The sequence below is a fragment of the Balaenoptera acutorostrata genome, chromosome 12, assembly GCF_949987535.1.
Source record: "Balaenoptera acutorostrata chromosome 12, mBalAcu1.1, whole genome shotgun sequence".
NCBI lineage: Eukaryota > Metazoa > Chordata > Mammalia > Artiodactyla > Balaenopteridae > Balaenoptera > Balaenoptera acutorostrata.
Genome location: NC_080075.1, coordinates 67,230,213 through 67,245,877, shown reverse-complemented (window position 1 = coordinate 67,245,877; position 15,665 = coordinate 67,230,213). Strand labels below are relative to the sequence as shown.

General features: G+C 41.8%; 1 protein-coding gene across 12 annotated transcripts in view; it reads left to right on the top strand.

The window, feature by feature from the left end:
• Positions 1–15,371, top strand: part of LTBP1 (latent transforming growth factor beta binding protein 1) — a 432,848-nt gene extending 417,477 nt beyond the window's left edge. For all 12 annotated transcript variants that reach the window (XM_057557919.1, XM_057557920.1, XM_057557922.1 and 9 more), the window contains 3 exons: positions 6,847–6,969; positions 12,954–13,103; positions 14,263–15,371. In XM_057557919.1, the coding sequence (XP_057413902.1) occupies positions 6,847–6,969; positions 12,954–13,103; positions 14,263–14,444 (455 nt within the window). In that variant the 3' untranslated portion in view covers positions 14,445–15,371. The remainder of the gene's footprint in view (positions 1–6,846; positions 6,970–12,953; positions 13,104–14,262) is intronic.
• Positions 15,372–15,665: the final 294 nt, after the last annotated feature.

Here is a 15,665-nt window from a genome sequence, read left to right as displayed (position 1 = left end):
GTGAGTTTCCTTAGAGCATTAACATTTACAGGCATCCCACAGAATGTAAACCCTGCCAAGACTAGACTTCATTACTTCCATCTCCTCGAGAAGTACAATTTAATTGAACATTAAGCAATTTGATCTCTTCCACCTAATAAATTGAGCAAATTCAATAAATATAAATCCTGCTAATGATAAAGCTGACCCTGGTGGGGCCGTGCTCACCAGCATTCACAGTTATTACACTCCCTGGAATTTTAGTCAGAAATGCTTATTGCTGAACTAAGTACTTACCTGATACTTACAGTCTAGGGAATGTATTTAATAATTTTCTTCTAAGGGTTTCAGAAGGGCAGCTGTGGAATTGAAAGAGCATGGTTTTGCAGATAGACCAACAGAGTCAATCCTTCAACTAAGCTAGGACAGTTATGCTATAAACCTTAGCTTCCTTATCGGAAACAAAAGGAGCTAATTACAGTTATTTCATAGGATTCTGAGATTTAAAGGGAAAAGTGTGCGCAAAGGTACACAGCGCCTAGCACACAGGAGCTTAATAGTGCATATTAGCTAACTTTCCTTTTTTCGACTGTTCTTTAGCAGGGATCTGTAGTAAGCAGCGTTTATGTGGTCCTTTCATTTCCCTAAGGCTTTCTTATCTATTCTATATGCCTATGACTCTGAGTTACCTTCCCTCCTCTTCTTCACCTGGCTGACCCCCTTCCTGTAGATGCTCATCTCCAAGGTGAAGGCTTCCCCAGCCCTTCCTGGCTGACTCTAGGCATTACCTCTTCTTGATGCACTATTGCACATGTCAGTGTACTGTCATTTTATCCTTCCTCTCTCTCTCCCAGACCCCACACTGCCTGTAATATTCTCAGCCTCTGGTTGGATGAGTGAGTCAATCACTGAATGGAGTGATGAACTGCCTTTAATGCTGCTCAGGCACAGTACCATAATCCTGTTCAACAGACACAGCTCAAAGCAAGGTGTCTAGTCCAAAGAATAGGAAGCAGTAGGACTAGAACCCCGGGCTTTTGACTCTGGGTGCTTCTCTCTTTTTTTTTTTTTAATAAATTTATTTATTTATTTTTGGCTGTGTTGGGTCTTTGTTGCTGCATGCGGGCTTTCTCTAGTTGCGGCAAGCGGGGGCTACTCTTTGTTGCAGTGCGCGGGCTTCTCATTGCGGTGGCTTCTCTTGTTGCAGAGCATGGGGTCTAGGTGCACGGGCTTCAGTAGTTGTGGCACGCGGGCTCAGTAGTTGTGGCTCGCAGGCTCTAGAGCGCAGGCTCAGTAGTTGCGGCGCACAGGCTTAGTTGCTCTGTGGCATGTGGGATCTTCCCGGACCAGGACTTGAACCCATGTCCCCTGCACTGGCAGGGGGATTCTTAACCGCTGCGCCACCAGGGAAGCCCCTGGGTGCTTCTCTTTTTAGCAGTGGTCCCCAACCCCCAGGCCGCACAGCAGGAGGCGAGCGGCAGATGAGTGAGCGAAGCTTCATCTGCCGCTCCCCGTCGCTCGCATTACCACCTGAACCCCTCCCCAGTCCGTGGAAAAATTGTCTTCCACGAAACCTGTCCCTGGTGCCACAAAGGTTGGGGACCGCTGCTTTTTCGGATACCTAATCTTCTCTCACAACTCAGCAAGTTTTAACATCAGGAAAGCAGGTTTACCGCCTGTTCACCAGGCACTGTGGATAAGAGTGTACTCTCTGAGAATGAGCATTAAGCAGACAGACACCTAAACACATGTCCAGTTCCACAGGGTGTGGCATCACCAGTAGAATCCTCTCTCTCTCTTACGTTCCTTCTTCTGTCATCAGTACTGGATGGTATGTTCCGTAAATGGTCAACATTTTTCTAATTCCATAGCTTTTGCTAATTTCAAAGAAAAATGCCGATTATACTACGGGCTCAGCATGTGCTCAGGTAAATATTCGTTCCATTCTCCCTGTCTCCTTCCTCCATTTCCTGGTGTGTGTGTTTTCCAAACACCATCCTCAATTAATAGTACATGTGGAGGCCTGTAGGAAAAACACCTGATCTAGAAGTTTCAGTAAAATATGACCCATTTTTCCTTAGGCATATGAATGGGTCCTTCTCCTTTATTTGAAAATCATGCACTTCAAACTTCAGAGCGCACTAGGTTTTCAGCCCTGATGTGTGGAGAACGAAATGCAGCCTCTTCATCATTTCTAAAAGCAGCTGAATTTAATCTGCCTCAGTCAGACTTCACCTCCCAGTTTCCTCACATGCCCGATTCGCATTGTGACGTGTGACTGTCCAGACCAGCCCTACAGATGTGTCTGTCATAAGGAAGGAGATTTCCTGCCAGGATATGATAATGTGCTTCCCATTGCTGCTGACAGCGGGGGCCCCAGACCTCTTGGCTCCAGGGGGGCAATTTTTTAACTTTTTTTCAATTTAAAATTAAAATCAAAGCAGTACCATCTGTCATGTGAATCTGCCATGCCAGGGAACTGAACGTGATCCATGGCCTGGATCTTGTTTAGACCACGTAAGTGATGGTGGCCCACACCATCCCATGTGTGTCTTTCATAGCTTTGATCAAGAGCTTAGCATTTGTGCCTGCAGAGGTGAGGAGTGCAATGAGTGGGGGGACTTTGAGGTGTGAATATTTCCCACTTCCTATTCATTTCACATTCATATTCGGCTAGATCCTGGACGGACACATTGTATGGTGTCCCAGAAATGGCATTTGCCTCACAAAGTACAAGCCCTGCTAAGCAGAGCTCTTCCTTTGCACCAAGCCCCAGACAACTAGGTCCTTAATTGTTGTCAACTTGCTTAAGTAAGGAGTGTCTTGCAGAAGGAAAAAGACTCTAGGGACAAAAAATGTGTTCATCTCTACACGTTGAGCTGGACGAAGTGGCAGCCAAGAGATTCTCATGGGCTGCCATCAGGAGCTGTGGAAACAGTTCAGGGATCTGCTATTCCCATCTCCATAGCCTCAGCCAACCACAACTCATTGCCTCCCCAGCTGGACTCTAGCCATGACCGAGCCCTAGGGATAACCAAGGCCAAGCGCCTCCAAGCTCAGTGGTCTCTGGTGTGACTTGGGATGCTCAGAGATCCAGCACATGTTAGAAAGGTGCATGTGCCCAGATCCTGGAGGAGACGCCTTACCCAGGATTCACTAGAAAACTCCACGATATTCCAGTTGTTCCCTTAAAAGATGATGAGAAACCTACTGGCTACTCAAGGCATTTCTAAAGGGGTCGAGCATATACTAACAACTGCTGAACATCAGTTTTTCCCCCTGTATTTTGAGTTTTGTTGATCTAGTGTTAAAATGTGTTGTTGCTGATACCTTATCACTGTCTGATCAAGCGATTAAATTTGCCCAGGCAGTCAATAATTTTTGAGATGAAGACATCTTTCTCTGTTTACTGAGTTGGAGTTCCCCTCCATCTATTTAAAAATTTCAAATCTTGAAACAATATCTAAAAACATCTGGAGACTGTGCTGTCATTGCTCTTAATTTATTGTACAAGTCTTTGCCCATTGACAACTACGTTTAAAGTTTTGCTAACACTATGTTATATCAATCATTCTGATACCATCTTTGCAAATCCTCATTCATTTTCAGATGTTGAGCAGGGACATGAGTGATTTTACCGAAAAGAAAAAATTGTAACCTCCATTTTCTCGGTGCTTCAAAATTTATGAACAGTTCCATAACATCATCTCATTTTTTAATACATCAGTAACAGAGAGGCAAACAGGAATTATCCCCATGTGACAGATGTGAAAACTGAGGCTTGCCCACAGTTGCTAAGCTGGAAAGTAAGTGGTACAGTCAGGACTTGAGCCCCGGCTTCTGCCTCTGAAGCCCATGTTCTTTTCATTACCCTGTGCTCATTTCACCCTTGACCCTGGCCAAGAATGAGAGCAGATGTGCGCAATGGGAGAGGCAGCATGGATGGATTAGCATAGACCCATCATGCTCCCAGAAAAATAACTCAAAATGCCTATCCTGGTGTTGATGGGACTGTAGCACATCTTCAAATACAAAAGAGAGTACATTTAATGTAGAAATGATGTTTTGATAACTGACCAAAACTCTTGAAGTTTGGATTGGTAACGTGTTAGATAAAGTGAAGCAGCAAAGGACAGTAAGTTCTAGAAACTTGAGAAAAATGCATGTCCAGGGATGAAGGGAGGGGAAGGAAGATGCAGCAAACCGCAGAGGGTCCCCCGCCCATTACTCTCCTCTGCTTCCCTTTACGGCCTTGGGTCATGTCCAAAGCCTTTCTTAGGAACTACTTGGTAGTCCCCAAACACAGCTTACAGTTTGCTTTTGTGATGCCTTTGGGTAAACTCTTTTTAGAATCCCAAATATCTTCTATTAAGTAAATCCTTCTCATCTACTTAGTTTCCGGTCAAGTGTTCCTTTTCTAGGAAGCTGTTCCTAAACATCACACAGGAACAGAAGTCCATTCCTCCTCCACTCGTCTCCCATTTGATCCCTTCCTTTTGTGCTGTTAGATGGTGAGAGCTTGGAGGGTGGAGACCAGGTCATTTCTTGGTGGAAGAGGCACGGTCTAGGGGACAAGCCATGGGCTCGGGACTTGAGAGCGAGGTGCTGAAGAGGAGCGTATACTGCTCAGCCATCTCTGGACTTAGGTTTGCAAAATAAGAGCATGAATTAATATTTTTTTAATATCCACTCTTTTTTTTTTTTAATTTATTTATTTTTAGCTGTGTTGGGTCTTCGTTTCTGTGAGGGCTTTCTCTAGTTGTGGCAAGCGGGGGCCACTCTTCATCACGGTGCGCGGGCCTCTCACTGTCGTGGCCTCTCTTGTTGCGGAGCACAGGCTCCAGACGCGCAGGCTCAGTAGTTGTGGCTCATGGGCCTAGTTGCTCCGCGGCATGTGGGATCCTCCCAGACCAGGGCTCGAACCCATGTCTCTTGCATTAGCAGGCAGATTCTCAACCACTGCGCCACCAGGGAAGCCCAATTTCCACTCTTGATCACAACTGTTGCCTGGATACAAAATGTCTCCCTTTCAGATGTACAACAAATATATATAAAAAGTCATGAGAGAAAATGACCTCAGTGTATGAAACTTGTAAACATTTCTGCGATCTTGCCTTTGCAGGGAAATCCTTAATTCTTCTCTTTCAAACCTGAAGCAGAAGTGACAACCATTTTTGTTCTCTTTGTTTGAAGCTTTATTTTTGTGAGTCAACGATCTTTTTCCAGGTTTAGCTATTTCCTTAATGAAATTAATATTTCTCATGAAATGATTTCATGGGGAAGTGCTCAGGGATGTCTGGGATGGGGGTGTGCACCATTCCTGGAATGCTTCCCACAAGAAGAATTTTAGGAAGGGGCAACCATGATCCTACCCCGTCTAGCGGTTCAGGGTCTTTTCTGCTTTTCAGGGTCTTTTAGGGGAGAACGTGCGTGTGTGTGCGCGTGCATGCGTGCGCATACACACACATACCTCACACACACCTTTGACTCCTTTAAGAGGAGGGTGATGGAAGAAAGCCTTGAGAGTTCACACACTTGCCTCAGTGCTTTTCTTTAGTTTTGTTACAGAAGGAACCAAAATAGGGGGAAACTCCTTCAATCTGTGGTCCGGGCAAGTGTGGCTGCCCTGAGTGTCCAGCCAGTCCTGGCGCCGGCTGACCTGCAGCTCTCGGTCCCGGCAGAGATGCTGAAGCCTGGCTAGCCCCAGAATTTTCACCAACTGCTAGATGAATCCTTGGGCAGTATATTTTCTATAAAATGTGCATTCAGAGCATGAAGATATCTCTTCTAAAGCTTTTCTCTCTAGACCTTCTAAATAACTCTGCTCCAAAGTACGGGTAAGAGGCTGAGACCGTGAAATGCACTGAAAGCACAGTCATTCCCGAACACGTGGAGAACCAAGATCCCATGTGCTAGGTGGGTCCTGCGAGGAGGACTAAAGGGGGAGTTAAGTCAGATGGCCATGGGAATGGGAACGTGGCCTCAAGAAACGGTAACTGCAGATGAATTTAGCTAAGGTGCAGAAGAGGCAAAGACAAGAATTACAAAGGAGCTAAGGTAGATGTAGGAGAGGAAGAATGTTAAGTGTACACCCTTCAGCTGCATGACTGAGTTCAAGTGTGGTGCTGCCTCATACCAGTTGTCATTTAGCCACTCCATGCTTCTGTTTCCCGTTGGTAAAATGGAGATAATAGTAGCTTTTCATAGGGTGGTGTAAATATTTTAGTGAATGTGTATTAAGTGCTTAAAACAGTATCTGGCACAGAGCAAACATGATACAACTCTTAGCTGTTATTACTAGTACCATTACTTCACTATTACTGTTATGATGATGATCATCATCACTGCTATAATGCTATTCATAAGGACCAGGTCTTGAGTAGAGGAGTATAATAGTAGGTACTAAATTCAAATGGTACTTAGTAGCATCTTCGTTTGGTTGTGTCTCATTTTTGGATCACCAGAGATGCATTTTTTCTCTCTCTCTAGTGAGTGGAAAAGTGTATATCTGTATGAATGACTACTTTATACACTTTAAATGTTTTGAGGAAAACACCTGATGGGTTCAGATAAAGCCATTCTTCCGAAAGGCTTGCAGCACTCTCCAATGGCTCATTTTTTCAGTCCTTTTACTCTCCTGGGATACATTCTACCAACTGTTCAGCTACTATGTTGGGTCTTCTATTCAGAATCTTAATTATGCTGTACAGCATGAATTGTATGTGGATGTATAGAGCACCCATAAAGAATATTGAGATGTTTCAGGATCAGGGGTGTGTGTGGGAGATGGGGCACGTGGTGACTGGGTGCATCCAGGTGCGAGCAAACAGAGATGGTGTGTCACGTTCATTGTCATTTCCTTCTTAGATGACTACGCCCAGCTGTGTAACATCCCCGTCACGGGACGCCGGCAGCCGTATGGACAGGATGCCTTGGTCGACTTCAGTGAACAATACGCTCCCGAAGCTGATCCCTACTTCATTCAGGACCGTAAGCAACATTTTTTAGTTATTTTGGAACTAAGTTGTGGTTCTGAAGTTTTAGTCAGTGGTTCTCAAAATGTAGTCCCTGAGAACTTGTAAGAAGTGCAAATTTGCGAGCTATGCTGTAGACCACCAGCCCTCTGAGTAATCCTTACGTACACTCAAGTTTGAGAACCACCGGATCAGATTTTGAGTGTCACTGGTGGGAATGCTGTTACATTTGTTTTCTTTTATTTATTTTTTGAATTTTATTTATTTTTTTAGACAGCAGGTTCTTATTAGTCATCCATTTTATACACATCAGTGTATACATGTCAATCCCAATCGCCCAATTCATCACACCACCACCACCACCACCCCCCCACCACTTTCCCCCCTTGGTGTGCATACATTTGTTCTCTACATCTGTGTCTCAATTTCTGCCCTGCAAACCAGTTCATCTGTACCATTTTTCTAGGTTCCACATATATGTGTTAATATACTATATTTTTCTCTTTCTGACTTACTTCACTCTGTATGACAGTCTCTAGATCCATCCACATCTCAACAAATGACCCAATTTCGTTCCTTTTTATGGCTGAGTAATATTCCATTGTATATATGTACCACATCTTCTTTATCCATTCATCTGTCGATGATGGGCATTTAGGTTGCTTCCATGACCTGGCTACTGTAAATAGTGCTGCAGTGAACATTGGGGTGCATGTGTCTTTTTGAATTATGGTTTTCTCTGGGTATATGCTCAGTAGTGGGATTGCTGGATCATATGGTAATTCTATTTTTAGCTTTTTAAGGAAACTCCATACTGTTCTCCATAGTGGCTGTATCAATTTACATTCCCACCAACAGTGCAAGAGGGTTCCCTTTTCTCCACACCCTCTCCAGCATTTGTTGTTTGTAGATTTTCTGATGATGCCCATTCTAACTGGTGTGAGGTGATACCTCATTGTAGTTTTGATTTGCATTTCTCTAATTAGTGATGTTGAGCAGCTTTTCATGTGCTTCTTGGCCATCTGTGTGTCTTTGGAGAAATGTGTATTTAGCTCTTCTGCCCATTTTTGGATTGGGTTGTTTGTTTTTTTAATATGGAGCTGCATGAGCTGTTTATATATTTTGGAGATTAATCCTTTGTCTGATGATTCATTTGCAAATATTTTCTCCCATTCTGAGGGTTGTCTTTTCGTCTTGTTTATGGTTTCCTTTACTGTGCAAAAGCTTTGAAGTTTCATTAGGTCCCATTTGTTTATTTTTGTTTTTATTTCCATTACTCTAGGAGGTGGATCAAAAAATATCTTGCTGTGATTTATGTCAAAGGGTGTTCTTCCTATGTTTTCCTCTAAGAGTTTTATAGTGTCCAGTCTTACATTTAGGTCTTTAATCCATTTTGAGTTTATTTTTATGTATGGTGTTAGGGAGTGTTCTAATTTCATTCTTTTACATATAGCTGTCCAGTTTTCCCAGCACCACTTATTGAGAGACTGTCTTTTCTCCATTGTATATCCTTGCCTCCTTTGTCATAGATTAGGTGACCATAGGTGCGTGGGTTTATCTCTGGGCTTTCTATACTGTTCCATTGATCTATATTTCTGTTTTTGTGCCAGTACCATATTGTCTTGACTACTGTACCTTTGAAGTATAGTCTGAACTCAGGGAGTCTGATTCCTCCAGCTCTGTTTTTCTTTCTCAAGATTGCTTTGGCTATTCGGGGTCTTTTGTGTCTCCATACAAATTTTAAGATTTTTTGTTCTAGTTCTGTAAAAAATGCCATTGGTAATTTGATAGGGATTGCATTGAATCTGTAGATTGCTTTGGGACGTTTATTTTCTTTAAAGAAAATCTTATTATAATTTCCATGACAAAATCATTTTTTTACCCATGAAGTGGTGGCCTAGTTTAAGGGTCAGAGTTTTCTTGACAGCTTGGTTATATTGTAGTCTTTTTTCATACAAGGAAATGGTAAGTATTCACTGTACTGAGTTGATCTTTTTTTTTTTTAACGTCTTTATTGTAGTTGCTTTACAATGTTGTGTTAGTTTCTGCTGTATAACAAAGTGAATCAGCTATACGTACATATATCCCCATATCCCCTCCCTCTTGCATCTCCCTCCCACCCTCCTTATCCCACCCCTCTAGGTGGTCACAAAGCACTGAGCTGATCACCCTGTGCTATGCAGCTGCTTCCCACTAGCTATCTACTTACATTGGGTAGTGTATATATGTCAATGCCACTCTCTCACTTCATCCCAGCTTACCCTTCCCCCTCCCCATGTCCTCAAGTCCATTCTCTTAGAATGGGAGATAAAATGATTGCTCTCCTGGTCAGAGATTAATTTTTAGAATTCACTTGTGAGGGGGTTTATTAAGTAAGAAATGATGTGTGATGCTTTTCCTGGATTTGTGAGCAGACTTTTCAAATGGGAGGTGGAGTGTGTATGTGTGAATCCTGTTCCCATTTAGAAAGTAAATGCCTAAATGTACAACCAGAGTGTCCCGAATAAGGAAGCCTACACAAGCTAAATATGTCTGTGGGAGAGACCAGAGCTTTCAAATACAGACTTTATGTGAAGTCTGAAAAATGGGATGGTACAAATAGAAATATCAGTAGATAATGGGTTGTCTGCCTTCAAGAATGGGACTAGAGTAGTGGAGTCCAGGTTGCCTGTTCCACATCCTACAGAGGGGGCCTCCTTGCAGCAAGTGAAGCTGCTCCAGATTTTCAAGACAGAATCCCTGCAGACCAGGTAGTTGGGGTTAGGACTTTGGAGACACTGCTGAAATTATAAAATACAGCAATGCTGTTCTTTTTTTGGGACCTTTCACTTGTGCACAAAGCAAACGAGCTGTGACCTGGGTCCTGAGGAGCAACACAAGCTTTGTGGCTGCCTCTGGAGCTACTTCAGTTCTGAGCCAAAGAGTGTTTTCCTCCTTCCCTCTCTCCCTTCTTTTTGTTTTTTAAAGTATGCAGTATATTGATCCTTCAGCCAAATTAAAACTGCTTTAAGATTTACATGAAAACAGCATTCTATTAAATCAGCTGGGTTGGGTCTTCTAGACCTGAGTGGATCTAGAGCATTGCCAGCATCCAGAAGGACCCCTGGTTCCCTTTTCCCAGCCGCCCTCCCACCCCCTCAGGGTAACCACTATCCTAACTTCTAACACCTCAGATCAGTGGTCCCCAACCTTTTTGGCACCAGGGACCGGTTTTGTGGAAGACAAATTTTCCACAGGTGGTGGGGGGGGGGGGTTTCAGGATGATTCAAGCACATTACATTTATTGTGCACTTTATTATTACATTGTAATATATAATGAAATAATTATACAACTCACCATAATGCTAACAGGAGGTGGAGCTCAGGCGGTAATGCGAGCAATGGGCAGCTGCAGATGAAGCTTCACTCACTTGCGGGCCGCTCACCTCCTGCTGTGCGGCCCAGTTCCTAACAGGCCATGGACCAGTACTGGTCCGTAGCCCAGGGGTTGGGGACCCCTGCCTTAGATTTTCTTTTAATCAACCACAAATAATCATGCACTACTTCAAGAAATGTGCTTAAATACATTGACAGCTATAAGCCTGTGCACTTATGATTTCTACACTTCTGTGTATATGTTTATAGGTCAGTAAACATTTACTTTAAAAAAAAAAGGGAGAAGAAATATTAAAGTTGAAAGAAAGTACAGTTTGCCTGCCCCATAAATCCAAAATACCCGGGCAAATCTACATGTAACTCTGACACAATCCCATGGCTTGTGTGTGCAGCCTCTAATGCATTATAGTTCAGATGCCAGGAATTTTAATGTTGAAATGTTCTGGCTTATGTAGTTATTTTTTTTTAAAGCTGTCATTGCTTTAAAGCTTTTAAAATTCACTACAAATGTTAAGAAATAAGCGTGTTGGTATCAGGTCAATTTCCTGTTTAGCAACATAGGAAGTTGCAGATGCAGTTGGAAGACCCCCAGCTTTGACTATGTAAGGGCCTTTAAATTTCTTACAAGTTGCAGAGAAATAGCTCTTCCTTCCTAGACCAGGATCAAAGGCTCTCTGGCCCTACTGAAGACTTAATCATATGGGGTAAGGTAGTAAAAGAGAGGCTGAATCACACCACCTTTATTATTCATCATCTTGTGCCTTTCTGTTTAAGAAAGTTGGGCTAATGACTGGTATCACCTTTAGTTAGAGCAGTATTTCTAAAACCGGAATTTTCTAGAGCAGAGATCAACTTTTTCTATAAATGCCAGATAGTAAAATTTGTAGGCTTTGCAGCCTATATAGTCTCTTTTGCAGCTACTCAACTGTGCTCTGGAATCAGGAAAGCAGCCACAGAGAGATATTAGCAAATAGGTGAGGCTGTGTTCCAGTAAACTTCATTTATAAAAATAGGTAGCAGGTCCACTTTAGAGCACGGGCTGTCCTTTGCTGACTGCTGTTGTTTTAGAGTCCTGTAGAAGTATTTTGGGGAGTCTGCTTAATGTGTGTATAGGAGTTTCAAATTTTAATTTCATGTTTTAATTTCTGTAATAAACATAATTTTACTAGTTAAAATGAACTTTGCTGTGTTACCTGGACTTTGAAATATTTCCATAGGTTGACTTTCTTGTCAATATTTCTCAAACTGGCTTCAGGATCTGCTGACAGTCTTGATGCCCAGTCGTATTTTTTTTCCTTTTTAGATGTATTACTTAATTTTTAAAATCATTGTTAGACCTTACAGCCCTGCATAAGAAATGATATTTTGCTGCCCCCTGCAGTTCAACTGGAGAATTACTTCAAAGGCCAGATGTAGAGTTCTGACTCTAGGTTGATTTTTTTTTTTCCCCCCTTAAAAGCTAATACGTGGGGCTTCTCTGGTGGCGCAGTGGTTAAGAATCTGCCTGCGAATGCAGGGGACACAGGTTCAAGCCCTGGTCCGGGAAGATCCCACACGCTGCGGAGCAACTAAGCCCATACACCACAATGACTGAGCCTGTGCTCTAGAGCCCTTTAGCCACAACTGCTGAAGCCTGCGCTAGAGCCTGTGCTCTGCAACGAGAGAAGCCACTGCAATGAGAAGCCCGCACACCGCAACAAAGAGTAGTCCCCGCTCGCAGCAACTACAGAAAACCTTGCACAGCAACGAAGACCCAGCGCAGCCAAAAATAAATAAATAAATTTATATAAAAAAAGAAAAAGCAAATACATGATGCCTTCAGAAGGTGGGGGAGAGGATGAGACCCCCCACATCAACAGTGTGTTTGGGTCACCGTGGATTTATATTTACAACTTTCCTCTCTAGAAACAGAGGAAAATATTCTTGATGCCTGGCTACATTGTTTTTGTATTACTAAACTCTAGCTCTGAATCAGTTTAAAGATATCTAAAAAAAAAGGAGCCAAACAAGAGCTTCTTTGTTTTCTTTAAAAGAATTTTGGTTTTCTAAACAGAAATATGATGTATTTCTCGTTTATCAGGATGTTTTGAGTCGCATTTACTGCTTTTATCCTTTGATCCCCCAAGAGCCCTTTTGTAAGGCTCATTCCAAAGCCAGAGCAAACAGACCTCACATGGCCAGCCTGGCTTTTCTCCACGCCTGGGAACTCCCAATGAAAGAGCACTGACTCCAATGCTCGTGCGTCTTAGCAAATGTCTCCTCTCATAGTGAGAATCCATCGGTTCTATCCTGAAAGATGTTCTGACATTTACCCTACTGAGAACTCAGGAAATTTAAAATCTTAGACAAAAAATTTTAATAATTAAGGGCAAAAACAAATACCCTACTTGCTATATCGTTTTATGTGATTTTAATGTAGCACATCAGAATTGTACAACCTACCCAAGGTTGGTAATAGTTTGCTTAATATCGTGTACAGATATATTCGCTTAAATTTTAATGCTATCTTTAAGGAATTGGAAATATGTATGTATGATGAACCATAACCTTAATGATCATGTCATTTTAAAAAACGATGTAAGAGGTTGAAAATTTCTAACCTGCCTCCTGTCCTTTCCCTTCCAGGTTTTTTAAATAGCTTTGAGGAGTTGCAGGCTGAAGAATGTGGCATCCTCAACGGCTGTGAAAACGGGCGCTGTGTCAGGGTGCAGGAAGGTTACACCTGCGATTGCTTTGATGGGTATCACTTGGATATGGCCAAGATGACCTGTGTTGGTAAGAATCATATGTATTTGATGGGAAATTACTCTTTTCCTCAATGCCCTGTGGCTGGACCTCAGACAATCTAGTACATTTAAGATTTGAAGAGTTTCAGTTTGGGAAGATGAGAAAAGTTCTGGAGATGGATAGTGGTGACGATTACACAAAAATGTGAAGGTACTTAATGCCACTGGACTATCCACTCAAAAATGGTTAAAATGGTCAATTTTATGTTCCATATATTTTACCACAAATTTTTAAAAAGTTGATATTTAAGAATTCATATAAATGGTACACACCTATGGAGGAAAGGCCAGAAAGTTTGGGGTAATTAGTTTGACTCTTTTAAATTGAGCTTTTGACTCTGCAGCAAATGTTTTCCCTGAATACCTGACACCAGCAAGAGGGGAATACAGATGAAAAAGAAAATACAACTTCCATTTTAGAGAAAGTTCTTTTCACAACTCTCACATTGCCTTCCCTCTTACTTTTAAGAGAACAGTAAAAATATGTTTATCCTTACCGTGTGATTGAGGCTGTGTTCCTGAGCCTGTTGGCCTCCTTGCTAAATGACCCTTGACTTGTAGCATTTTTTTCCTCTATTTTTGTGGCTGTTTTGCTCCGTCGTGTAGTTTCCCCACTTCAGTTTTGTTAGTCTCAATCTGAGGTGGGTCTAAAAAAAAAGGTAACCTGGGTTATTAAAGGTGTTTCCAGTGCATAGAGCCTTTCTTTCCTGTGGAAAGAAATCTAAGAAAGTAACTTAAACCTTTAGAGAGGCTGCTCAGAGGCTCTCTGTATGTCTCTTGACAACCTAACAGTTCTTCTGTATGTGCAGAGAGGAATTTAGAAGTAGGATAGTTGTTCCAGCTTTCTTAAGGTTTGACTATAAGAAGTCAAGCTGACAAAATGGTCCCTGTTGTGTTAAATAACAAACAGGGAAAGAAATTCTAGAACCTCCTGGATAATCACCTTTTTAAGATCTAGAAAGTAGTATTTCTCTTGCACGTAATTGAAACAGACAGACAATAATGGGAAAGACTATGCAGTTTACTGTGGGGAGAGCACAGAATAGCCAGGCTGTGTTCAGGCTGGATGCCTCAGGTAGGGTGTAGATTGCATTTCCTCCCGGAGTGATGTTGAAGCTTGCTTACCTGCGTGGTTTGGCTTATTGCAGATGTCAACGAATGTGATGAGTTGAACAACCGGATGTCTCTCTGCAAGAATGCCAAGTGTATCAACACCGAAGGTTCCTATAAGTGTGTGTGTCTGCCCGGCTTTGTACCTTCCGACAAGCCAAACTACTGCACTCCGTTGAATACCGCCTTGAATTTAGAAAAAGACAGTGACCTGGAGTAAAAGTGAAGCTACATAACCTAAGCCTGTATACTCTGCACTGTGTAAAGGAGAAAGAGAAATGTATTATACTTCAGACATTGCACTTGACCCAGAATGTTGGAAATACGGAAACATCATGGAGTTGTATATCCTCAGAAGCAAAAGGATTCAGTGTGAGCCTGACTTGTGTGACAGACCAAATGGACATTTCTCTGAAAAAACAGTATATATAGTCTGTTCATATGTAAAATTCAGTGGAAAAGAGGCAGAACAGTGCTATTATTTTAAACAGAAGGTTGTATTATTATGTTTTTTGTTTTGATATTTTTTACTATTGCTTGATTAAATCTGGCATTTAAATAGTGGTGGAAATATTTTATATAATTTTCATTTTTTGGTTAATGCAGTTCCTTGGCTACTGTTTCTCTCTTTCAAATGTCAAGTGCAAAAGCCTTTGATAAAATATTGTTTAAACTATTATAAGTATTGTTACACAGGGCTATGCTATTCCTGGTCTGGAACATTTTTAAAGTCCAAATTGTCCTGTGGAGCAGGCAGTGATTGTTTCAAAACTTTTATACACATTTGGAGAAAAGTACTTTATATTTACAATGTGTTATCTGATTTTAATGTCCATTTTTAGCCAAGCTGCTGGTAGGTGTTAATTGGATCCCTTTCCTACAATGAAATGGAAGAACTAATGAGCTTACATTAGTATTATAATGTGTGAAGTAGGACCAGCAAATTTTAAAACTTGATGATCCCAATATATTTACCATTGTATGTTAAAGCAAAATAAATCACCATTTTTTTAGAAAATTTCTACATCTGAGTAATGTCAATGACCATATGCACACAAGTTGTTCCCAACTACCCCACTCTATCAATGGTATTCTATGAATGTAGAGTCTTTTACAGGTTAATTATTAAATTTGTTAGATACTGTTATGGGTGGAATTGTGTCCCTGGAATTCATGTTGAGTCATGTCCCCTCAGTACCTCAGACTATGACTGTATTTTTAGATGAGCTAATTAAGGTTGAAGAAGGTCACCGGGGTGGGCCCTAATCCAATAGGACTGGTGCTCTTATATGAAATTAGGACATACACAGGAAGATCCTGGGAAGGCACAGGGGGCCGACAGCCATCTACAAGCCAAGGAGAGAGGCCTAAGAAGAAAATTCTGTAATACCTCGATCTTGAACTTCTAGCCTCCAGAATTAAAAATAAATAAATTTAAGCC